Below are 25398 nucleotides of genomic sequence, written 5' to 3' on the forward strand. Positions count from 1 at the left end.
CAGCTCAGAGTGTCTTCACCAGAAGTGCTGCAGCAGTGCAGCTGTGCTGTTGTAGGATTTCAAGTGTAGACAAGCCCATAGGAAAAAAGAATCCATGAAATAAAGCAAGAGCACTGATCAGCAGCACATATTGTGCATTACAGAGCTTTCCACTGGTGTCTAGCAAATAGATAAGCATAGCACAAAGTCTTCATTTCTTCATTTTCCTTTGTAAAGAATGCAGGAAATTAAATACAAAAGAAACATATGATTGCAAAGTGAGGCACTCAAAAGTCAAGAAATGACCACATTAATGTTGCTGGCACTGCCCTCACTCAATTCCTGTGTGCACACATTACAATCCGCACTGGATCACCTACTGTCTCAAAAGAAGTCCCTTCTGAATGGAATAGATTAAAATAGGGCTATTCTTTAAATCACATTTGCAGACATATGGTAGGGAGTTTTTGAGTGAAACCTACTTCCAGTTGGTGACTGAGTGATAAAGCACATGTTCTTACAAAAGGCTGTGGAACGTACTTGAGGTGAAGTGAACTGAAGACTCATGGTCACATAGAATTGGTGTAGTACCCTGGTACAGTTTGGGGAGAGAGGTTTAACATTTACAAATATAGCTGCTTTTGCTAAAGTTCTGAAAGTAGAGCTGCCCTTGCAGGTATAACCAGTGCAGTGCTGTGTTTCCAAGTCTGCAGACACCTGAAACAATGACTCAGAGGTGTGAACTCCCCTGCCTCTTAATCTCAATGGGGTGTCAGCTCTAAAGCCCTATGACGATACTTGGATGTCAACATTAACTGTCTCACTGTTGATCATTTGAGCTGATAGAATGGAAAAGGAGTCAGAGTGAAGTTGAATTTGACAACAAGGCACTGAACAAACAATAATTAAATATTTAATTACTACATAAAAGCCATATTCTACCCTTAATCTTTGGTGGGAGGGAGTAGCAAGCCCTAAAATTATAGCCAGCCCACAGACTATAATTAAGAATAGAATTCAGCCATCCTCACCAAATAGGCTTGGCACCTCTGCTTTAAACAGAACTGCCAATTTCTTAATTCAAGGTTGAATTAAAGGTTTATATGAACAATAGAGCAGATTGTCATGGTTTTATAGTTTTCACTATTAATTACAAACAAAATGATAATATGAATCTTTCGTTCCATTTCTCTTTGGGAAATTACAATCCCATCTAAAAGAAATTGGGACAGAAGCAGACAATCTTCCTTTTAACACAGCCAGAAACCTCTAGAGCTTACAGGATGTAAGTGACGCACAATGGCAAAGATTTTCTGCAGTATTAGCAAATGTCTGAAATCATTTTCATGATTAGAAGAAAGTATGTGCGTGTCTGCTTTATTGGCCCAAGCCATGGAAAGCCCACGTGGGACAACAGAGAGCAAAACTTGCAGAGTTTTGTTAAAAAACAATAAGGCATCTTATCTGTTGGTTACAGCAGAGTAACATGGAAACGACACCTGCATCAAAAGCAATGCTGAGAGTAAGGGTGTCACCTAGACAGTTCAAAGGGGGAGGGGAGCAATTTTTGGCTGCTTGATAATTTCAGCTGTCTGGCTGCTGTTCTTATTTTTGTGATATGGTGGTTTTGGCTACTCTTTCTTATTATTTAAAACAGAATATAAAGAGATGATGCATTCCCTAAAAATGAAACCTGGGTCAAATGAAGTTTCAGCACCATGACTCCCAATAAGTGCAGCATCAGATAATTTCAGCCACTGGCTTTTAAAACTGGTCCCTGGCACAGTGTTAGCTCCAGCATTCAGCTATCTCTCCAGACTGGGGGGCCAGGTCCCTTCCCCCAGAGTTATGCTGGCTTCGAATGGAGCAAACTCGAAGGGCAAAGTCTGCAACGAGGGTGGTTGTGGTAATGGGAAGTGGCAGAAACCTGGCCACCACCAGGTAGCACAGCCTAAATAGTGGGTGGCACTGCTATAACGAAGGCTTGACCAATGTGGCTGGGAACACACTGATTCAGTGCACCCTCCCCACCCAAGAGAGCACTCGCATAGAGTCCCTGATGGATTTTAGAGTTGCTCACACTAGCAAAAATTCTAGGGAGGGTGATAGAGGAAACTGTACCATGCTCCAGCCCTGGCTGTCTCAGAAAGGGGCATTTGGTACTTTCCTGCTTTAGACAGAGTGAATCTGGTCCAAATAAGTCAAAAAACCCCAACTGCCAGTGATGTGAACTCTCTGCAGAACTCTAAAGCTTACATCAGAGTGGGAAAAAGGCTAGATAACTGCTACGTCCTTAATGCGCTGCTTTTCTAGAGGGCTCACAACTTATCTTCTAACTGGAAAGGACCCACTCACTCTTCACTTGTCCTGACTCCAAATTCTATTAAGCAGAACTCAGCAGGTACTGATTAAAGATTGGGCTGGAAGCAGGGCAAGTTCTGCAATGGCTAAGAACTCTGAAAGCTTTTTACTGGAGGCTGAAAGAAAAATGAAGCACAAGACATACTGATTAATGGCTCCATCCTGCAACCCACATTCAAGTAGCATAACTGAAATGAACAGGACTACTCTCTTGCAGCACGATTACTCGCACGAGTAAAACTTGCAGGATCAGGCCATCTTGGGATCATTGTTCTAATGGGAACAATGTCATTCTAAGCGTTACTAGTCAAACTGTAAATACACCCAGGAGTTTTCGTTTTGGAGTTACGTGTGAATTACCTGCTAATGCTGGAAAGGTATTGTTTATTTTTTATTTAAATCTGTTTTTTCTGTTATTTACATGTCATGCAAATCAAGAGAAAGTATAGCTAAGGGGGAAGAATGAAGGGTCTGAGTTACTCTTATAGCTGACTGGGAATTGCTTATAAATATGTTTGTTTTTACTGGTGCAGTGCTCGTGAAACTGAGCAACTAACAGAGCTGTGAAGCCAAGCACCCAAAGGGCAGGTATGTGCATCATTCTCAATCCATTTCAGTCCTCACCTGCAATATTCACTACTCTGCCATTGTTCAACTGGTTTTAAGCAGAAACATCCTATTGTGCCCAAACATATGATGGCTTTGTGAGAAAAATAAATGTCCTAATTATTCTGTTTGACCTAAAACTCAGAACTTATAGCTAGGTCTCTGAAGGCGAAAGGTCAGTATATTAACCCAGTGTGTCATTCCAAGTGGTGTGTTTCACAGGTCTGCCAATTATAGTTGAGGTACCATATATGGTGGGACACTGAAATGCACTTTTAAGGACTTACTTTCATTTCACTACAGAATGCATGTCTGAATCTGCTTCTGAACATTAGGGAAGTAGTGAATTTGTATCTATTTCACTTAATTGCTGATTTTGGAAAAAAATCTAAACATTTTGATTTAACATATTTTAAACAACATAGTTTCAATTTTTTGGCTTGAAATGATGTTTTATTTTGAAATTTCCTTTAATTCTTTTTACCTAAAAACACATTTAAAAATGCTCAAAACTGAAATGAAATGTTTCATTTTGGATTGAACAAAATGATGTTTTGTTTGACCTGAAGCTTTTTTTTTTTTTTTTTTTTTAACTTTTCAATACATACACACTTAAAAGTCTCTTAGTTCAACCTGAAACAATATAGATATTTTAAAACATTTTGAAGTTACCAGTGACCCCAAAAATCCATTATTTTCCCAGCTCTAATCACAAGCTACGTTAATTCAGTTTATAGCTATAGCTATGTGAATAGTTTACAGAACACAGCAGCACAAAAGCATTTGAATTCAGGAAAGCAATTTTGGAAAATAAAGGAAACTAGGGGCTGATCCTGCATCAGTCTGTGTGGTATGGAAGAGGGAGTAGAAGGGTTTTCACAAACTCCCTGAGTTTGTATTTTGGGGTTTATGAACGAGGAGGGTCATCATAATCAGAGAGTGACAGTGACCATGGATACTGAATAATCAAAGGCTGCAGAGTGCAAAGGATGAAGGAGTATGAGACAGAAGCAGAGGCTTTTAGACTTAATGAGCAGCTGGTCATTAGAGACCTCTGAAAAATCAATGTAAATGGAATAGAGGGGGGAAAAGCTAAATTATAATAGATACATGGAGAGTTAGAGGAAGAACATAGAAATTGCCATACCAGATCAGAGCAGTGGTCTGTCTAGTTCAATATCCTGCTGTGGATAGTTCCAGATGCTTCAGAAGATGCAAGAAACACATTAGTGGACAGTTGTGGAAAAAAACTATCTATAGGAGAAATCAGTCAGAGATTGGCTTGTGCCATGATACATGAGTGCAATATTCAATCTAAAAAAAATTGTATCCTAGCTAATGTAGTTAACATCTCCAGAGATGTTTTTATCATTTGTATAAATGTCCAATCACTCTCTGGATCCTGATAAGATTTTGACTTCACTTTTGTGGCACTTTGTGGCAGCCACAAGTTGGCTGTACATTATGTAAAATGATTGTTTTCTTCTCTTTTTTGAATGTGTTGCCTTTCAATTTCCCTGACTGTTCCCTTGACCTTGAGTTATGAAACTGGGTATATTTACCTTCTCCTCATTATTTTGTATACTTGGCTGTTATGTACATGCTTATTCATCTCCTTGCTAAACTAAGCATTCTTCATCATTTCAACCTCTTCTAATACAGAATCATCGCCAAGCCTGTAATTCTTTTTATTGCCCATCTCTGGACCCCTCCTCTTTTAAATACCTCTTTTTTGAACTAAGATGACCAGAACTGAACAGAATATTCCAAGTATGGGGACAAATAGATTTGATTAATTGCATTATAATATCTTCAGTATATTTCCTCTTTCAGTATATGTACAGTCTTACTTGTTTTTTTGACAGCTGTTGCACATTGAGCAGAACTTTTCACTGACCTGTACACAATGACACCTAATTCTTTCTCCTGAATAGCTTGTTAATTTAAAAATTAAGGTTACGGAACTAGACAGCTTGATCAGTGGGGCTGGAGAACAAAAGAGGAGGAAGGAGAAGTTTTGTTTGTTTGGGTTTTTTTCAATGTTAGGTGACACAAAAGCATGTATTAAAGCTGAAGGGAAGAGACAGATAAGGAGATAATGAAAGGAAAACAGCACTTTATCCTATAAACTTTTAAAACAAACAGATCAGCAAATTATTTAAACTAAATCAACCAACCAACCAACACAGATTTTCTGGGCAACTTATTGATACTAATTTAGTGCTATAAATCTAAAGCAACTCAATCAAAACCAGGACAATCACTCCAGAGTTCACCTGTGAGACACAGATCTGAGAGAGACAGATCTGGGTCCTCTATTACACATTTTGCTTCAGGTAGAAAAAAGAGACACTGGTTGTTTCACTGATTCAGAATGATATAATATGGTGGACTAGTTAAAATACCAAAAAGTCTTCCAGACTGACTGAATATAAAATGGGAGGAGTGCAGTTCAAATATTCTTTTTGAAAAATCAGATGAAAAACCTTACATTTGGCCCTCTTGATCCTGGAATTCTGGGTTCACGCAACGTACTGATGCTCCCTGACCCTTCCATATCCTATAATGAAAAAGGAAAGAATTACAGAATGTTATATTTTACCCTCTCTTTAATTTTACATCAGGAGTTTCACTTGAATCTTAAAAAAACAAAGACATTGAAGAAACAACAAATTTACTTTAAATTCTTCTCCAAAACTGTTCTCCTAGAATCTATCAGATCACTGCTAAGCATCAGAGGTGAGCTAAATTCAAGTGTAGGAACAGCACACTAATCCTTTGTTCCAATCAAGAACCTTGCAGAGTGATAGGTTTGCCACTTTACCAACCTTCCACATTATTTCACACTGAAAAACAGGAGAATGGAATTGAAGTAACTTTCCATTTTCAAGAGTACTTTGTACTACTTTAAATTCTGGTGCGAGATTTGTGTTTTGTCATTTAATTATCTCATACCATTATCATAGAATCATAGAATCATAGAATATTAGAGTTGGAAGGGACCTCAGGAGGTCATCTAGTCCAACCCCCTGCTCAAAGCAGGACTAACCTCAGCTATATCATCCCAACCAGGGCTTTGTCAGCCTCAGCTTAAAAACCTGTAAGGATGGAGATTCCACCACCTCCCTAGGTAACCCATTCCAATGCTTCACCACCCTCCTAGTAAAAAACTTTTTCTGCTTTGTATAGCTGTACTTTTTGCTGCTTTGTATAGCTGTACATACTGTAATTACTTTTCAAAGCTAAATTGTGTAAACATTTATATCTGGTTCTAGAAAAGGAGGCTCTGGAGGCATTTTGCCAAGCAGCCTAACTGTGATTTAAGAACTAAGGTTTTTTTCTTCCCCTCCCAACTGAGCATTGGGTCCTGCCGGCGATTACTGTGGATGCAAAAGGCAATTCACATGGCTCACTGAAATGAGCATGAGCTGAGAAAACAGCAGTGTCCATACACGGGGACAAGGTCTCTGAAGCAGAGTGCAGATCTCTATTACAGGGAAATGTGCATTTTCTTTAGATACATGCCAATTCTTTTACAAGAGATTGTAAAGATTGCAAGGCTCTCTCTCAATCTGTTTCTATCCTCACATACCAAACAATCGGGGCAGAAAAGTAAGAGAGAATGCTGCTTGGCTTCCCCCCGCCCTCCCCCTTCTTCCCACAAACTGTAAGGGCATCAAATACCAAATGAAAGATCTGTTGAGATTATGAGTTTTGAACTGTATCTGCTCACTTCTCAAGGTGAATGCACTTGTGTTGCATGTTCCTTCACCGTATCTCCATTGTGCTTTAATTGGTCTCTTTGTGGCAATATTTTTCCATTAAAGAGACTACCTAATGCCTGTTTTATGTAACATACTGTCATTTTTGACACTCCTGTGTTTTTAATAGGTTCACCAGGTACTTTCTGCAACATAGTGTTCTTTTAGCAAACACAAGAACCAGCAACCCCTATCTCTTTCTTTCCCCAGTGCAGCTCAGTTTTGGCACATAATTAATAACAGCTGCTACTGAGTGCTGAAAGCAGAGTTTTGCAGAAGAAACATGCTTAGGGCAATAAACAGAATGCCAACCAAAAGCTAGCATTGCCCTAATGAAAGTGGCATACCAGGTTGAGAACAGGAACAGCATTGTCCTCAGGTGGCAGAAGCAGGAATCAAAAAGATCTAGCAAGTCTATTCTGAGATGGGATTCTCATCTAGAAATGGGGAAATGACAATCATCCTGATTGTCCTGGCTTGTGATTAAGCCAATACAGTTCTGCTATTCCAGTTCAAAGCTGGCTGGCCAACTTACGTTGTTGGAACCACATCTTCCTACACTGCTGTATGGTGCCAATGCAATGGGGCCCTGATTCTGATCGTCTTCTGCCATTCTGGCAACTTCACACCACTCTGATTTAGGTGTAACAAAGTGGCAAAATTTGGCCCCAATTGGCCAGCTGCAAATTCTCGCTACACAGGGCAACTTTCAACTGGTGTGAAGTGGCAAAGCCAGCTTCTATATCAACTGCCCAGGGGCCACGTTGGGGGTAAGGCAGAGAACCCCCATGCTTCACCAGCTCTCAAGGGGCATATGGTCCTAGTTCTTAGCTGGAATTCATAGTTACCTGGCATAAGTCAGAGCTGTTCCTAGGGGCTCTGACTTATGCTGAGGTTTGGAACATGGCTGACCATAACTGGCTCTTAACTGTCCTTATCCCCTCCTGAACCTAGTGGTTCCCTAGTAACAAATGCAGTGGTGCTCCTTAAAAATTAATGAATTGCTTGAGATATCTATGCCAGGCTCTGGTAGCTTTATTTTGGTTTAGTAGCACCTTAGTCCATGAATAGTTCCATTGATTTCAATGGGATTATTTGGTGTGAATAAGGGTATCAGAACTGGTCCCTAAATAAGCATGGGCAGTTACATCGCCTCCACATTTAGCATAGTCAATGCGTGGGGAAGTGTAAAGGAACAATGCAGACACTGAAGGAACCACATTTATATATTTCAGATACAACCGGCAAGTTCTAAAGGTCATCACTCTATCCTGGTGTTTGCAGTCTAAATTGTCAGCCAAACATTGTTTATTCCTCACATAAACGTTAATCTTGTTTACTGTGCTGATGTATATTTATCCTATACAAAAAAAAAAAAATTAGCTAGAGAGCCTTTCCTGAACTGAACAGCCAAACAGTAGATTAAAAAAAAAAGCATAAACAGAGAGTGAGAGGGTGACCCACACATGGACACAGATGGAGGCTAAAATGCCAACCTTGTTTAGCAAAAATATGGATGTGTAAAATCGTACCCACAACCAGATTCTCTACCCCAAGTCCGTCAGAGAGGCAGGATACACTGAGGTAAATTCTGTTTCCCTCACAGTGCTCAGAGATACAGCTACGTTTTCAAATAAAGGACAGAACTGAGCCCTAGGTAAGCTCAAATTTTAAAATGAAGGAGGCACTATATGCATAAATAAAATGTAAGTTTCAATTTTCAATCTTCCTTTGTTTGGTGTTGAGAGAAAATGTTCCTAGAATATTGCACTGCATGAGGTTACTACCAAATTTCTGCATTGTGTATCTTTCAGCCTTACATAATTGACCTGCCTGAACCAAATTTATGGCCTCTAAAATGATAGCATGTAAAAACTGGCATCTTAAAGCAGAACCTAAAGCTCAGTTTTAATGCACCACAGCAGCTGTCACTGTATATTTAAGTCTACACAATAAATTATTTACACACTAACAAACTACTAAAGCTGTTATGAAAATGGGGTCAGAGCTTTAGCTTATAGCACAACAATATCTTTGTTGTTGGCATTAAGATCACTGCATATTTTTATAAAAGTAACTCAAAGAAAGCAATTAGCAGTGTACTATAATTATGACCAAATAGAGGGCCAAGTTCCACTGAGATAAAAAATAGTGAGCGCTAGCTTTAGGCTGGGAGAAAATAAAGTAAACCTAAAGAGAAACTTCATGGACAATATGCAGTATGATCAAATTTATCTTAAAGATGGTTGGACAGGAAAAGTGTTAATGAGCCACAGGAAAAGTGTTCTCTCCATTGAAGCCAATATCTTTGTATATACAATTAATTCTTTTAATAGAAGAGCACCTCAAATCCAAACCCGTAGCCTGGGCCAGGTGGCCCTGGTGGTCCTTGAGGCCCAAGTTTCCCAGGCTGCCCATCAGCACCTGCCTGGCCTTTTGGGCCTGGTAATCCGATATCTCCAGCATCTCCCTAAAGCAAAAAGGCAACATTATAAATGTTCAGTAAAATCATATAAGCAGATGTGATTACAGGATTTGTTTGACTGAAAAGCATGTTCACTGACTTAATTAGGTTGCAGAATAATCATCTCCTGGACTTCTTCAATCAAAGGATCTCAAGACACTTTTAAAAATTAACGAATTAAACTTTGCAACATCCCTACGACGTAGTGTTCTCCTCATTTTATAGCTGGGAAATGGAGGCAATGAAAGATGAAGTCATTTGACCCAACAAAACAGGTCATTAGCCAGAGCTGGGAATTGAACCCAAGCCCTTGATTCCCAAGCCCTGAGCAGCAAAAAATAAATAAAATAAAATAAAATAAAATAAAATAAAATAAATAAATAAAATAAAATATTACCAATATTTTCATTTTGTTAATTTGCTTTATCTTGGCTTTTTTCTCAACCGTTTTGAAGAAACTTTTGATAGGGAGAATACAATGCCAAACTGTGTGACACACACTGTATCTGAAGGATGTTGTTATGCTATATTTAGAAATAAAGAAAGCTTGATCCTTTTACCTTTGGACCAACTACACCAGAAAGACCTTGATCACCCTGTAAAATAAAATCAACACCAGTTAATTGAGCAGGATTAAATTATTTAGGTATAGAGAACACAGATATATGCTCTATTTCATTCAGGTTGCAATGAATACCTTTGTTGTTGAATTTATTGAGGTCATAATGCTGAGTTTTAACCAGCAGCTTTAATGCTTGTTATAAAACCACCTGCAGTTGAGCAGTTGTCTCTGCAAATGACTAGCGCTTCCGGTATGGTTTGCAGACAGGAAGCTATCTAGTATTTCAATTATTTCAGCAAGTTTTAGAGGTTTGGACCACACAGAATCAAATATCAAGGGTGAAATCCTCACCCCACTGAAGTCAATGGCAAAATTCCCATTGAATGTAATGGAAGTAGAATTTGATCCCAAGCAAATGGTAAGCATGGCCCAGTCACAGAATGCTAAGGTTACTATGGTTCCACTGTGGTTATCTAGCAACCTGATTTTCTTATAAACACTTGATCTGCGACAAATTTCTGCTCAAAAGGGATATAGGAATCTTAACAAACAAGCAACATTAGAAGATTCTTCCTGAAATCATGTTTTCTGAATGGTGCAGGCCAGACACTGCAAATGTGAGCCAGCCTATGAACTCTGCAATGGATTAACAAAAACTGTTCTTCTACCTCACTCAGCTTTTACTGAAGCCTCTCTCACTCTGTCTCTTTTCCCTGCAGTTTTCTCCGTGTTCAGCTTACAGAACAGGCAGAAACCCAGAGCAGGAAAACAGCTATTTTTCCATTCACACTAATTGGATTAATAGCAATAAATATAACATTTGGCCAACCTTGTAGCCCCTATGCAAGCAGAGAAAGGGAATTTTGACCGTATGAGGACTCAAGTGAAAGGTTAAGCAGCAATGATAGAACAATATCAGACAAATAATGAACATTTGTTAGAAAAAGGAACCACAGGAAGCATGTGGGAATGGATATGCAAGCTTGATGGTGTGACTGTGAGCCACTGTAGCGTGCAGAGCGCTTCATTTATGATTTAATTCTTATCAAAGATGTACTGTGGGGAAAATAGGCTTTAAAAGACAAGACAACCAGCCTTATCTCCCTTTCTGAGGGTTATGATCTGCATGAAAATTGCATGCTTCCAATTAGCTCCCCTTTCCTGCAGATGTCTCCCTGACATCAGAGACTCAGATTAATCTAATTTATTGTAACCAGCATCTCTATTCTTCTCTGGACTTCACGTAGGAACTGATCTAGCATTACTGAAGTCAATGGGAATTTTGCCATTGCCTACAACGGATACAAGATCAAGCTCTGAACTCTGGAATGAAGAACTTACTTTAACGCTGTGGTGCATGTTGGCAGTGTGCATGGAGGCCACTAGAATAGCCAGACAGGGGACCATAGCACCCAATGTGTACCACAGTACTGCCAACCCTAAGCATTCAAAACTCATGAGTCAGCTTCAACAAAATCATGACACTGGCTTAAAAATCATGAGGTTTTTTTGTTTTTTTTAATTTTTATTTTAAATATTGGGGCCCTTTTTTCTTTGCCTTTTGCTTTTTGAGCCTTTAGGGTGCACTCAGGTCCCATTTTCCAGATTTTCTCTGCAACAACAAGGGCCAGAAACTTACTTGTTTTTAATGAAAACAGATTCTCACGCAATCACTTGACTCCAGGAGCATGGGCTTAAAAAAAACACCAAATACTGCAACGCTCGTGACAAAAATTGCAAATAAACTATATAAGTGGTTTGCACACCTGCCCATACATAGGACAGGACAGAAGGTTAAGATGAGAATGGACCATAGAATCCTGAATGAAGTCGTTCCAGTGGCCCTAGCGCCCCACATACAGGAAGTGGAAGATCTGCACCAAGGATCTGTGTTGCAGTTATACATCCCTCCTGGCTGGAAGGAAGGGTTTCACCCTCCCCAGGCAGTTCACTCGCATACACCCAATGACTACTCTGCTTTTTATGGCTGAATTACACCAGAATTATTTTGTACATTATCTATTGGGAACAATAGGGCTAGACTCAATAGGACATTATAAGGTTGTTCAACTGCCATCTGAGATGTTTTAACAAGCAGAAGGAGCTGGATTCAGTAAATGATTCAGGGTTTCCTGCAGCTTGGAAGTGACAAAGTTTTTATAATGAATTGAGCCCTTGGATTTTTAACTTACTTTTTCGCCTTTCTTTCCAGGAGGGCCAGCCATTCCATCAAGTCCAGGATTTCCTTGGGGCCCCTGCAAAAGATGGTAAATATAAGTATCTCTCTACACATAACGTCCCAACTACAAAGAAGCCACCCCCACCAAATGAATTTATTTGAACTAATACAACTTAAAAAATGAACAAACTCTAATATGACTTGGTAACTCCCATTCTAGTGATGCGTATGGGCTGAGTTTGTATTTATGAAGCGTTGGTCTTTATGCAGCTGAAGAGTGACACTAATACTTACTGAGAAAGAACTTTCATCTAAGGACTGAGCACCTGCTATTATGTATCAAGGGCCCAATTCCGCTTTTCTTGCAACCAGCAGGATGTTTAAGTGTTTGAGGAGTGCAGGATCCAGTTTTATGTCTAGCTGGAAATGTTGGCACCTCTATTACATAGGTCAGATCCTGGACCCAGCTCTTCCCCCTTTGCACCACAGCGACAATGCAAAAGGGGTGAAAAACCACCCTAACAGGGCAGTTATGGATTCCCCAGACATCAGGGAATTGTTGGATGGCACAGAACTGGTAAAAAAGCCATTTATAACTAAATTTGACAGGAAATTGGACAGAAAAAAAACCCATAAGCAGCATTCCTTATTGGACCTTGGCTGTGGCCATAGTGGAAGAGGATGTGATTGGAGCATGCAGCACTCTAGTCATCTCCAGCTGGTGGAGTGACCATTTTGGCCATATAATTTAAAGCTTCCCTTAGGTCCTTTTCCTGGTTTCCAACCCCCGGTCCTGCAGCAAGCACAGTCTGACTGCTCTCACAGACAGGCCCAATACATGTTAAAGTGAAACTGGAGGTGGGGTTCCTGGAGAAAGGAAAGAAGAAGAACGGGGAAGGGAATTTGGGAGCCCTTGTGAATGGGACTGAGGCACAGGAAGAACTGCAGGGAGAGGAATGGAGAAATAGACAAAAAAAGAAAAGGGGACAACTCAGGCACACAGTGTAAAGAAGAAGAAAGGTAGGTCAGACATGGGCAAAGAAAGGGAGAGAGAGAGCAGAATAAGGAATAGGAAAGTGGGGGAAAGGAAGAAAAAAAGCGTTGGGGAGAAACGAGTAACATTATTGTTTCCAGAAGAAAGAGCCAGATAGAGAATGATGAAGAAAAACTACAGAAAGGGCTCTGGGAGGAGCCACAGGTAGAGGGAAAGAATTAAAAGCTGTACAGTGAGTCACTGGCAGCCTGGAACTTTCAAGCTGCTGGTCCTCTGCTCTGTGCTCAGGTCATGACGAGACCTTTCCCAGACTTGAAATTCTATTTCCTACTCCATTTTCTAAGTCTTCATAAATATTTAACATATTATAGGCAGCCCACATTAGTGCCACCTATACTTAAGGTTATAGGTTTTGGAGCAGGGACTTGAAATTAGGCCAGGGGATCGTGCTGGTGTCATAGATGTGCCTTTTCCAAATTTGGCCAAGTTACTAGCCTTTGAAAATTTTCGTACATTTAAAAAACAAATCCATGTAATCAGATCCATAACAGATGCTATTTAAAGCAGTTAGTAAAAGCGATATTTCCATTTACAAAAGGCAGTTTTTATCCAAGCATCTTCAAGACATGTTTCCAGTAAAAGAGCTGTTAAATTACTAAATCCTTAATTCAGCAATGTATTTAAGAATGGGCTTAACTTTAAACAGATGGGTAGTCCCACTGGAGTCAAGACTACTCACATGTTTTGTTACACATTTGCTTCATTGCCTTGCTGAATCAGAGCCTAAATCCTGAAATTGCGGGGCGGGGGGAGGGAAGGGAAGGGAAGGGAAGAGAGGGGGCGCAGCAGTTGTGGAAGCCTCTTACTTTCATACATGTAAATGACAGAGGGCCAGGGATTTTTCTCTCATTTAGGAGGCACCTGCTCATAGGGACGTGTTAAGAGTTTGGTAGCTAAATTCCCCAGAGATTTTGTCTGTAGTGAGCATGTTCAAGCGCAGGGCTGCAAAAACTGAGCAGAAATTGCCCTGTAATTGCTCTTTATGGCAGCTGCAGGTCACAGAACTCAGGACAGGGAGACGGTCTTTCCTGTGCTTGAATGGGGTGGCTCTCTGTCCCATTCTATTAGTGACTGGGCCACATATACAGATTGATGAGCCTGCTGCAGTCAGTGCTGATGACCCACTTGAGGTGCACCATTGTAAGTGATAGCTTTTCTAGGGAATTGAGACTGTGGCAGTGAACAGAAATATGGGAGGTGGTTTCCAAACGTAACACTGTGCAATGGGCTGCATTGTCAGCAACAAATGAATGAGGCTTATAATGTTTTGTTTTTATGGTAGGGCCATGTCCTGATACCCATTTATGGTTGCAGAGCGTTCTGATTGAAGCAGAACTAATGCACTTTCTAACCAAAACTTGCAACAGCAGTATGCAAATGCAGCAAATAATGGACTAAGGCAACAGATCGTCTTGCGGTTCTGCTGAAGCAGAACTAATGCGGTTCTGCTGCATGGGTAGTGAAAAGAATAGGGAAGGAAACTTGAAGCTAAAGAGCACAACTTAGTGGACTAGAGTGGCAACGTCTCACAAATTATGTCAAAGCTACGGTGGTATCTTGGCTCACAGGGACTAGTTGGGGAAGCCTAGTTATGTAGAATCCTCTCATGATACTGAACAGCTGCCATAGTAGTGAATTGTCTCAGAGAAAGATAGAGAGATGCCACTTCAAATGGAGTTTAACAAGAGGGTCTAACACAGTGGTTCCCAACCTTTTCTCTACCATGGCACACCTCAAGCTCCAGGGCCCTCTTCTCCCCACCCCCAGCTGGCGGCTGCAGGAGGAGAGCAGAGAGGCAGAGGAAAACATGCAAGACAACACCACAGTAGGTGGTAATTTATGGTCTCATTAATGCCTGATCTGAAAAAACTTCCATTTATTTCCATGGGTTTTGGATGAGGCCCAAAAGCTCCCTGTCCAGCAAAGTATGTACTTAAATCAATCCCTATTCACATAAGCATGCACTTAAGTGCTTTACTGAATCTTGATGGACTGCTGAATCAATATCTGAGGCTATATCTACACTTCAAATTACTTAGGTATAATTTACTTCACTCAGGGGTGTGAATAATCCACAGCACTGAGCAACATAAGTTATACCAATTTAAGTGCCGGTGTAGACAGCCTCCTTGTAGAGGCAGGAGTTATTAAGCCAATGGGAGAGAGCTTAGAACATCTTCACCAGAAGCGCTACAGCAGTGCCGCTTCACCAGATGTAGTTGCTCCACTGTAAATGATGTAGTGTAGACATAGCCTTAGAGTCACAGGATGTACTCGGCACCTTGCAGAAATGTACTCACGTGATCATGAATTGATGAGTACATCTGAATCTGCCCTGTGAGTTTATAAAGAAACCACCCCCAGACACACTAGACTTTGGTTCATGCAACAATGAAGGAATGTGGCAACAAAAAAATGTTTTTTTGGCAGTGTGGTTGCAGAGAAAAGCTTGAAAATGTAATTGAAATACATATTAAAGGCTCAAAAAACAGACAGCAAATAAAAATAATCCAGAATAGATATATTTATATATTAAATCTCATGATTTTTCAGCCAATTGCATGATTGGGGTGGGGGGGGAGGTCTGACAATTTTTGAATGCTTGGGGATGGCAGTGCTACCGTAGTATAATCAGCAATCTGTTCCGTGGTTGCCTAATCTGGGCCAAGAGTAAAAAACTCTGGATGAGATTCTCACCCCCCCTCCCCTCACACACACACACACTCTGGCCTCTTTATACCAGTTAAAAGGGCCAGAGTGCTATAAAAGGGCTCCAGAAGACCTAGGTGGAGAAGGATTTCACCCAGCACAGACACAGCAGAAATCAACTATAAAGCTAGCATCCGAGGACTCACTCACAAGCTATGGGAGAGGGGGAGCATGATGGGGCAGGGCTAATGGAGAGAGGGGTACATTAGGGGTGTGGCCACAGCATGCAGCACTGTAAAGGCTGCTGTAATTTAGACAGGCCCCTAGGGCTGTTCTAAATTAAACCAGGGCTTCTCCAGCCCCTCAAGCAGGTGGGGATTCAGGAGGGCACAAAAAGGCTTAAAGTTACCTTAGCCCCCATGCTATGCTTTCTAAAGACTCTATGAGGCTGAATTCATTGGGACTCCAGGAGGATTTAAGGATCTGCCCATGAGGATCCTCTCGCAGTGTCAGAGCCTAGTTCTACAAATATGACTCCAAGCAAAACACTGGTAAGCACATTACATAGCTGTCCATAACAAAACTATCATGGTAAGCATTTTAAAACTCATTGACAAATTCTACAAACCAATCTGTAGGATAACTAAGGAAAAGGCCAGATTTACACATGATCTGATTTACTAAACACTTAGAATTTACTTTAAAATGGAAGTCAACTACATCTTGATTGCAACTATTAATTATGGTGATTCATCATCATTGACATTATTCTCAAGGTTCCTGTGTGTTGTAAACAAGACCTTTTCTGAAACACATTGATTAACAGCCTGGAGGGAAAATACTGCCTTTTGAGCCCACTTTTGTAGAGCCACCTTATTTGACCTTAGTGAAACATCTTGTTACCATGCCAGAACCACTAATTTCCTCATCATTCACCTGTAAATTGTAAAACCAAAGGACATTTCAGTACAGTAACAAAAAGGTTACATAAAATACAGTAACCACCACCTTTAAAATATTAATTTTAGGAAACTTTTAAACTTTGCATGTCTATCTACACAAGGACACTCAGGAAAATGAATCCAAATTAACTGAAGAGCTGAATTAAAAGTCGATTAGTTAAACTGCATAAAAAAGGCCTTAATTTGATTACAGTGAATTAAGGTAAACCAAATTAAGGGCATTTTAATTCTGAATGAGAGTATCCATACAGGGGCTTAATGCAGTTTAAACTATCTATTTTTAATTCACACCTTCAGTTCATTCAGATTAATTCTCCTGAATGTCACCATGTAGACAAACATTGCTTAAAAATAGAATAACTCATGTCTAAATAAACCTACTGTGCTTTAGTTATCACAGATTTGCTTTAGACAAATCACTACATATGCAATTTATCTTTGGAACAGAATGAATACTTTTGGAAAGTTACAAAAGTGCCCTGATAAGGCAGATGGTGATGTAAGGCTTTTCAAACTGTCTTATTCATTTGAAAGATAGTTCTGTTCCTTATATTAGGAGCTAGGTGAAATCTAGTTATGGGCTGAGTTAAAACACCAGTGCAGCTGATAGGTTAAATGAATGGTTGAATTCACACCTTACTGTAAGCATACACTCCACCTAAGAGAGAGGTGTGGTGTGTGTTTGTTTGCGTGCACGCAGGCAATCACACAAAAACTGGGAACAGACAAGAACACAGAGGGAGAGGCAAGAAAGCCAAGCACGAGCTTGTAAGCACAGTTTGACCTTAGACAAAGCTAGGGAGAGCTTTTGAGTCTGGTATTGGCTAAAGATGCCTGGGGGCTGTACGCTAAGAAATGCGCCTTTTCTTCTTGGTTCCTCACACCTTCAGAGACACGGGACTTTATACATTCCTTGATAATAAACAAGACTGCATCAAAGAAGGTACCAGACTCCATCAAACTAGTGTGAGGAGCAGGATCCAGTTTCTAAGAAGAGAGTTTGTGAGCTGGTGTTTCTGCTGACCCGAAATGGAACAAATAATGGAGGCATTTGCAGAATTCAAAAACAGACAGTGGGATTTAAAACAAGACCGAAAATAGGAGCTGGAGGCTTCACAAAAGAATTAAAAATAAATAAATAAAATTAAAAGAGCTGGATGTTTCCGAAAAAGAACAAAAGCAATATCTGGAGCATTCTCAGAAAGATCTGAGAATTGCCTTACAGGCAGAGGTTAAATCTCTGTTGAAGCAACAACTACAAAATGTCCAGATTCCCAAAATTCCCTGACTGGAATGGCAAGATAGATCCAAAAAAAAAAAGAGACCAGCAACCTGACTGCCACAGACCAGAAATGTCCATGAAATAGTGGAGACCAGACAAGCGTTAGCCAACTTGAATCATTAACTGAGATGGGCTGTAGAAAGGACACAAGGAGCTTTCCAGAAGGAAAGGTCACAGATCACAAGGGAAGGGCAGCCATCTGGATGAGGAACTGAGCAGCCAGAGCACTTGGTAAGATCAGACATTTACAACAGTTTTCTTCCACCTTTGAAACCCACAGAGGCCCAGAGAGAGAACAGGTTGGGTTGTCCCAGCTCAACTAATGCAAAAGCCCTCTATCTCTGAGGGAAAAAACTTTCTGGGAGGCTTATTTGGATCAATTCAACATTATAGTTCAAATGAGTGGCTAAAAAGAGGGACAGAAAGAGGTTTCTAGAAGGCAACTTGGTTGGCCCAGCTCTGATGGTGCTGCAAAATTTACCCCCCAGAAAAGAGACTGAATTATCCAGACTGGATACAAGCCCGACATGTGATTTGGAGCTAGCCATCAATCTGAGAAAGCCAGGGCATGGAAAGGAAAAGAAGAAATTCCATCTGAATTGACAGCTGAGGATCTGCAGAGGCTTATGTTCCTGGCATACCCAGACACCACTGAGGCCTTCCATGATAGCCTGGCAATGGACCAGTTTATAGATTATCAGCTTGACTTGGATTTGCAGATCAAGATCAGTGAAAGGAGGCCAGAGACACTTGAGAGGCCGAGGAATTTGCCACAGAACTTGAATCTTTTCTTGCAGCAGTGCACCAGAAAAAGGAAGCAGCTGCTAATGAGAAAGACAAAAGCTGTTTGTCATAAGCCTGTAATTACAGGTCTGTGTTTAAAAAAAAAGGGGATTCTGGCTCATGATCATAGAATCATAAGACTGGAAGGGACCTCAAGAGGTCTTCTAGTCCAGTCCCCTGTACTCATGGCAGGACTAAAGTATTATCTAGATTGTAGTGACTGATTAAAAAAACAATATTAAATTTGGTTTGTAAAAGAGAAATGGACAATAATGCAAAAATTAAAGGAAAACAGTTACATTTATAAAAATCCTTTTTGTGGCCTGTTTTATCACAGTACCAGCATTTCATTTAAGGCAAGCCAAGACAGACTGTCAGAGGGCTCTAGTGAAAGCCTCTTTCCCAGTTTGGGAAATGAGTGATCACCAAACTGAAGGCACAAAGCTTAGACAATATATAAGGATCAGTCCCACAATTTTTGTTTAAAATTGGGCAGTTAAACTACAATAATGGGAGTTTGCCTACTGACTGCCTAATAGGATTATGATGAGTATAAGGATAGCTGACACAGGCTAGAACATAATGGTTATTAGACCAGACATGCTCAAAAGGCTAAGAGAATAGGAGATCCAAAAGTGAATCACCTAATTGATCTCAAATGGAGACAGTGACTGGGGTAAGGGCACAGGGCCAAAAACTAGGAAAACTGCATCTGAAGAACCATGGTGTTATAAGAGACTGCAAGGGTCATCTAGGAGAAGACTTGTGCTCCTGATCCAACAAAGATATAAGTTGTACTGCATTGGTCCAGCAACCTTAAGCAGCCATCTTACCTGTTACTAGTAGCAAAAAGGCAAGAGACACTACAGATCATCAAGGAAATGTACCATCAACTAGCCTTTGGGCCCCACCCATAATTCTGGTTAAGAAAAAGGATGATAGCACCAGATTCTGTGTGGACAATAGAAAGTTAAATGAAGTCACTTTAAAGGATTCTTATCCATTACCACAAATAAATGACATCCTGGATGCTGTAGCAGTTTCAATATGGTTTTTCCACACTGGATCTTAAAAGTGGGTATTGGCAAGTAGAAGAGAGTCCAAGGGACAGGGAGGAAAAAAGCTGATTTCACAGCAGGACATGGCTTGTGGCAATTTAAAATGATGGCTTTTGGTTTGTGCAATGTACCAGCCACATTAGAGAGGCCAATGGAAATGGCATTACATGGCATACCCCTTCCAGTCGTTTAAAAAACATTTTAGCCAGAACCAAAATGATTATAAATGGTCAGTGATAAGATGAAGATGGCCAATTTGAAACCAAACCCAAAGACATTTGAGTTGTTTCAAAAAGAGAGAACATACCTGGCTCATAATTGGTCAGAAGACAAAAAGGGAATAGAGGCTGTACAGAGCTGGCCCACTCCCTAGTCACTCACATATGTGCAGAGTTTTATAGGGCTTAGATGGTTCATTTGTGGGTTTGATAATATTGTAAAACCACCGAACCACTGCATAGTTTGGGTGAGAAAAAGAAAACAGCTCAGTGGCTAGCAGAGTGTGATGTAGCATTTTCAGAGTTGAAAAAGGCTCTAGTGACTGCTCTTACCTTGGCCTATTTATGTTTCAAAAACCCTTTCATGTTGGATGCAGATGCTTGTGCTTATGGTTTGGGGGCAGTACTGACAGAAGGGACTTGAGAGAGTGGTTGATTATTATAACAAAAATCTAGGTTTTCCTATAAGAAGTTATTGCACTGCCCAAAATGAACTTCTGGCAGTGGTTAAATCTGTAGAATATTTTCATCAGTATTTGTATGGGAAGAAGTTTGTAGTCAGGACAGACCATGCTTCCCTGCAATGGCTCTTTAGATTCAGGAATCCTGAAGGGCAGCTTGCCAGATGGTTGGAGAAACTGCAGTGCTACAATTTCACCGTCACAAACAAGCCTGGCTCTAAAGCATGGTAATGCTGATACCTTATCCAGACGGCTTTGTTGGGAGGCTAATTTCAATCTCTGCCCCAAACAGGAGAACAAAGCATTAGTTGCTCAAGGGAATTGATGCGGTCCACTTCCTCTAATTCACAAAAAAGTGTCCATGTTCCTGGGTCATCAACTGGAACAATGCGGATGGGATTGCAGGAATGAACTCCAGCCCCTTTAAAACTGGGAGCACCCCTTTGTGACAGTATCTTGTGGGGCACCAATGAAGCATCTTGCCATTGATGTTCTTGGGATCTTGTCTGAGACTGAAGCTAGCAATATTTGCAGGTGGGTCTGGTCTAGTTTACAAAATAGCCTGAGGCTTATACACTAAATTCAAGAGGGTGTGACAGTAGAAGAGATCTTAGTGAATGAATTCTTCACCAGATTTGGGGTCTCAGGTGTGTTGCACAAAGATCAGGGGAGAAACTCTGAATCCAGAAGTGTTTCAACACATTTGAGAGATTCTAGGGATTGCAGAATTCACATCACCTTCACACATCCACAATCTGATGGGATGGTGACAAAGTTCAATAGGAACCTGGGGGTTCAGCTGTCTACCTTTATAGAACAGCATCAAACAGACTGGGACCAGCATATCCCATTCCTTTTGATGGTTTGCAGCAGTCAGTGAGAGTACAAAGTGTATTCCAGCACATCTCACATTTGGGCATGAGCTAAGGGTCCCAGAAAACCTCTTATATGGAGTCCCCGAAGAGGAACAAAGGAGTTGAACTGTGGACTGTGTAGAAATCCTACAATTGAACACTGAAAAAATTCACACTTTTGCTAGGGAAAATCTGAGACTAGCCACTGACAAAGTGAAAATTCTGTAAGATGTCAGGTGATACGGGCAAACTTCAAAGAAGGGACCTGATTTGGTTATGTAATACTAGAAGAAAGAAGGGAAGAACCCTAAACCGGAGAAACCTTGGAAGAATCCTATATACTACTGACTCAACTCAATGAAGTGGTGTACAGCAATGGTTCCCAACCTGGGGTGTGGGACCCGCTTGGTGGGGCACCAAAGATGACAGGGTGTCTGGGAGGCTTCAGTAATATTGAGGTCATTTAGCCCTCCGATTTCCATGCTGGGTGCAGCCCTCCCCAAGCTCCACGCTGGCCTGAGTGGAGGAGCAGCCCCCCATAGCCCTGCACCAGCCGGGTGAGCAGACCTGCACCGGTGGGGGCCTGGAGCAGCCCCGGCTAACCTGCCAGGGCCCGCTTCCATTACCCTCAGCCAAATAGGGATGGGAAGAGGCAGGGCCACACAAGGCATGTGGTGGCGCCTGGGCCAGGGAAGGCTTAGCTTCTTACTCAGGTAAGAGTAATTTATTATTATTAATATAATTTAGTGTTATTAACATTATACGTGTTTATAGGGGTTATATGCGTTTATGACTGGTGAGGGCAGAAGTGTGTGTGTGTGTGGGGGGGGGGGGGGGAGGTTCCTCGTGTTAACTAGTGGGGCATTCACTCAAAAAGATTGGAAACCACTGGTGTACAGGATATAGTTGGGTCCCAGGTCTAAATCCAAAGTTATCCCTAAGGGCCATTTGAGAAGATAGGAGGGGACAGAATTTCAGCTTGGCTGCCCCCTGAATCCAAGAAGGTAGCTGTGTGTGGATTTTGAGGCTGGAAAAGTTGTTACAGAGGTGATGGTGAGTTCCCCATTCAAACAAAATGGGCTGGGTTTGCCTCAGCCAGCAAATTCCCCAGAAACATTAGGCCAGGGGTAAGCATTTTCAGGGGCTGACTGTAAAAAAACCCAGGGAGAGAAAAACTCCAAAGAGATACGGGTGGGAATACAATTTTTATGGTGGTGATGTGAAACTATCCAGACAGAAAGATGCTGTACATTTGTAAATAGTTAACGATGTATATTTGTTAAATTATTTTTTCTTTCTCTTTGGGATGGGTTGTCTCCATTTTAGGCCTCATCAGGACAATAAGTGAAGCTGAGGTAGGGGGGTGATATAAGCTGGTGAAATCTAGTTATGGGTTGAATTAAAACCCCACTGAAATTGATAGGTGTGAACTCACCCTTCAGTTAACATAACTGTAAGAATAAGCCCTCACCTAAAACAGAGTTGTGTTTAAGCCCTGGTCTACACTTACCTGGAGATTCGGGGGCAGTCGACGGGAGTTACGCAAACTACTCAGAGTAGCTTGTGTAACTCATGTCAACTGCTGTGCTTCCCTTCTGCGCGGTGTCTTCACTGCGCTGCGCTACTTGAGGGAGTGGTTTTACTCAGTCGACTTCCTGATCTACACTGACCATTCAATCGACCCAAAAAGATCTATCTGGCGGCGGCAACTTTGCCGCCGTCAGTATAGACATGCCCTAACTGTCAGTGAGAGACAGAGAACACACCTACTCAGGAGCATTTGGCTGATTGTTTTGGGTAGGTATGTAGAGGGAAGAGCAGTCACACAGAAACAGAGACCAGACAAGAACAGAGAAAAAGGGAAAGGCAGTAAAGCTAAGCAGGAGATGTAAGCACAGTGTGACCCTGGAAAACACTAGAGAGTTTTTTTGCATCTGGTGTTGGCTAAAGAGGCTTGGGGCCAAAAGCTAAGAAGCTGATTTTTTTGTTCTTGGTTCCTTCTGCATTCAGAGATGTGGGACTTTGTACATTCTTTGTAAATAAATAAAACTGCATCAAAGAAAAATACCAGATTCCATCAATTTCTGCTTCCAACTGGAACACCCCAGCACCCCAAACTTTGACCAGCCACTCAAGTCGAAAAGGGGCAACACTCAGTTGGGTTCTGGTTTGCAACACAGACTCAACCAACCATTCCTGTTTTAGATTCTCTTTCATGGAACAGGCATTAAAATCTTCCTGAGCTTTATAAGTATCTATCATTTATCTGTATTGTCTGCCATCTCTTCCTGAATCCCTGAGAATCTGATCAATCCAGTCCTGAACGCATCTCTATTTTCAATTGCTTTAATTTCAGGTGCATGATGCAGTGAGGTTTGGCTTTATAACAAAAAGCTCCCTCTTGAAAAAAACAAAAAACAAAACTCTGTTCCTGCTGCATTCTCGTTGCAAACACTAATGCAAGAGGAAGTTGTTTCCCTACAATATCTAACTAACCTATCACCAGCTTTGTCTCCTCAATGGAGCCTCTTGCCTACCTGGTTTATGCTGAATAGAGTGGGGTTTTCTCCATAATGCTTCATGTCTTCAATTATCTTAATTTCATTTTCAGTCTTTTTTTTTTTTTAATCATTTCCATTGTCTTTTATATTACTCAGGTTTGTCCCTAAACAGCTTAAGTTGGCGGCAGCAGCTGCTGTATATAGATATTGGCTATATGGACTTTACAGGACTGAAATTCTAGGTTTCATAACATTTCTAGTCTGATCAAGATTACTTGGCGCAAACAGGACACAGTTCTCATGTCCCTCCTATCTTCTGAAACCTAGCAGGCTTTTATAATAAGGAAACAGGAATACACTGAATGACTTTGGGGACACTGGCTCCCCCAGTTTGTTCATTCTAGAACTTTTCTTCCCTCCTATAGAAAGCAAAAATGCACTCCTCATTTAAGGCAGATATATTATTGCCCTCTATTTGGTTGCCTTTTGATACCATTTAAAAGGAGTCACTTAAAACTGTAGTTATTTATTTATTTGAACTCTGAGGATGGGATGATCATCCTATTGCGGCACTTGCCATTTACACTAAGTACAGAAAATGTTTGCTCCCAAACAGCTGGTTTTCCTATTTTAGTTTAGACAAGTAAAACAATCAGTTGACAGTATCCTGATCATTCTCCTCATTTATTCACAAGTGATGAAACTTGGACACTTCATTCTATGTCTTTGGAACCACCTTCAGAAGGGCTTCAAGGAACAGGTACCCTCAGGACAAGTATATGTCTCAAGGAATGAAACACTTACAGTTCATCCTGTGACTTAAACTGATATTTTTAAATAATGTATTTAGCTTGAAAGAGCTGTGGGAGGATGTACGTTCAGAGCTAAAATTCATTAGGGCATTCCAAGTATAATTGTCTTTGCTTGAGAAAGAAAAAAAGAACACTGTAGCTAATCTGGCCACCAATTCTTTGGTGGGGCAAATCTTGCTTCAGTTGAAGTAAACAGGAGCTGGATTGGGCCTTTCAAAAAGTGTCCTTCAAATCTACTCTGAAAAGTGGTTATGTTCAGTAACCACTTTCTTGCTTGATGTAATCAGAATCATGTCTGCTGATTCTAGGGACCAGGTTTTTATTCATGTTAGCCCTGAAGAGTCCACACAACTAGGACAGAGAGAGCTGAGTTTTCTTCCTCCATGTATATTAACAGAGGTCTCTTACAAAGTGGAAGTCACTCCTGTGCAGATCCACTGAAAGCAAGGGGGTCACAGAGAATAATTTGAAGACAGTAGAATTGCAGTGGGCCAGATTTAGCTCTCAGAACTTCTGTTGCCAATGCTGATGTGGAAGAAGGAAAGAATCCAGATTGACTCTCAGATTCCAGACTGAGTTTTCAGAGCTAGGAATTACTGTTTTTCCTGTTTCCTGAGCATATTTAAACATACATAGACATACAATTAATATGCAACCCCATGGTACCACTTCTAGTGTCACCTTTCAGAGAACCTTCAAGTGCTCCTTAGGACTAGAGGGTAAATTTTCATCTCTGGATGAGCTACAATGAAGGGAGAAAACCCAAAGAGATGAAAGTCCAATGGTAGATAAGTTATAAATTCCCTTTGAATTATGTAACTGCTTCCCAGTTTTATTTTCCTGAAAATGTCA

At 40.9% G+C, this 25398-nt stretch overlaps 1 protein-coding gene across 4 annotated transcripts in view; it reads right to left on the reverse strand.

The window, feature by feature from the left end:
- Window positions 1-25398, reverse strand: part of COL15A1 (collagen type XV alpha 1 chain) — a 247966-nt gene that overhangs the window by 84343 nt on the left and 138225 nt on the right. For all 4 annotated transcript variants that reach the window (XM_067569856.1, XM_067569855.1, XM_067569854.1 and 1 more), the window contains 4 exons: window positions 11926-11988; window positions 9732-9767; window positions 9052-9177; window positions 5438-5506 (listed from right to left, as the gene is read on the reverse strand). In XM_067569856.1, coding sequence (XP_067425957.1) covers window positions 5438-5506; window positions 9052-9177; window positions 9732-9767; window positions 11926-11988 — 294 coding nt within the window. The remainder of the gene's footprint in view (window positions 1-5437; window positions 5507-9051; window positions 9178-9731; window positions 9768-11925; window positions 11989-25398) is intronic.

The sequence above is a fragment of the Emydura macquarii genome, unplaced genomic scaffold, assembly GCF_026122565.2.
Source record: "Emydura macquarii macquarii isolate MOO-44397 ecotype Brisbane River unplaced genomic scaffold, CSIRO-AGI_Emac_v2 contig_2948, whole genome shotgun sequence".
Taxonomy (NCBI): domain Eukaryota; kingdom Metazoa; phylum Chordata; order Testudines; family Chelidae; genus Emydura; species Emydura macquarii.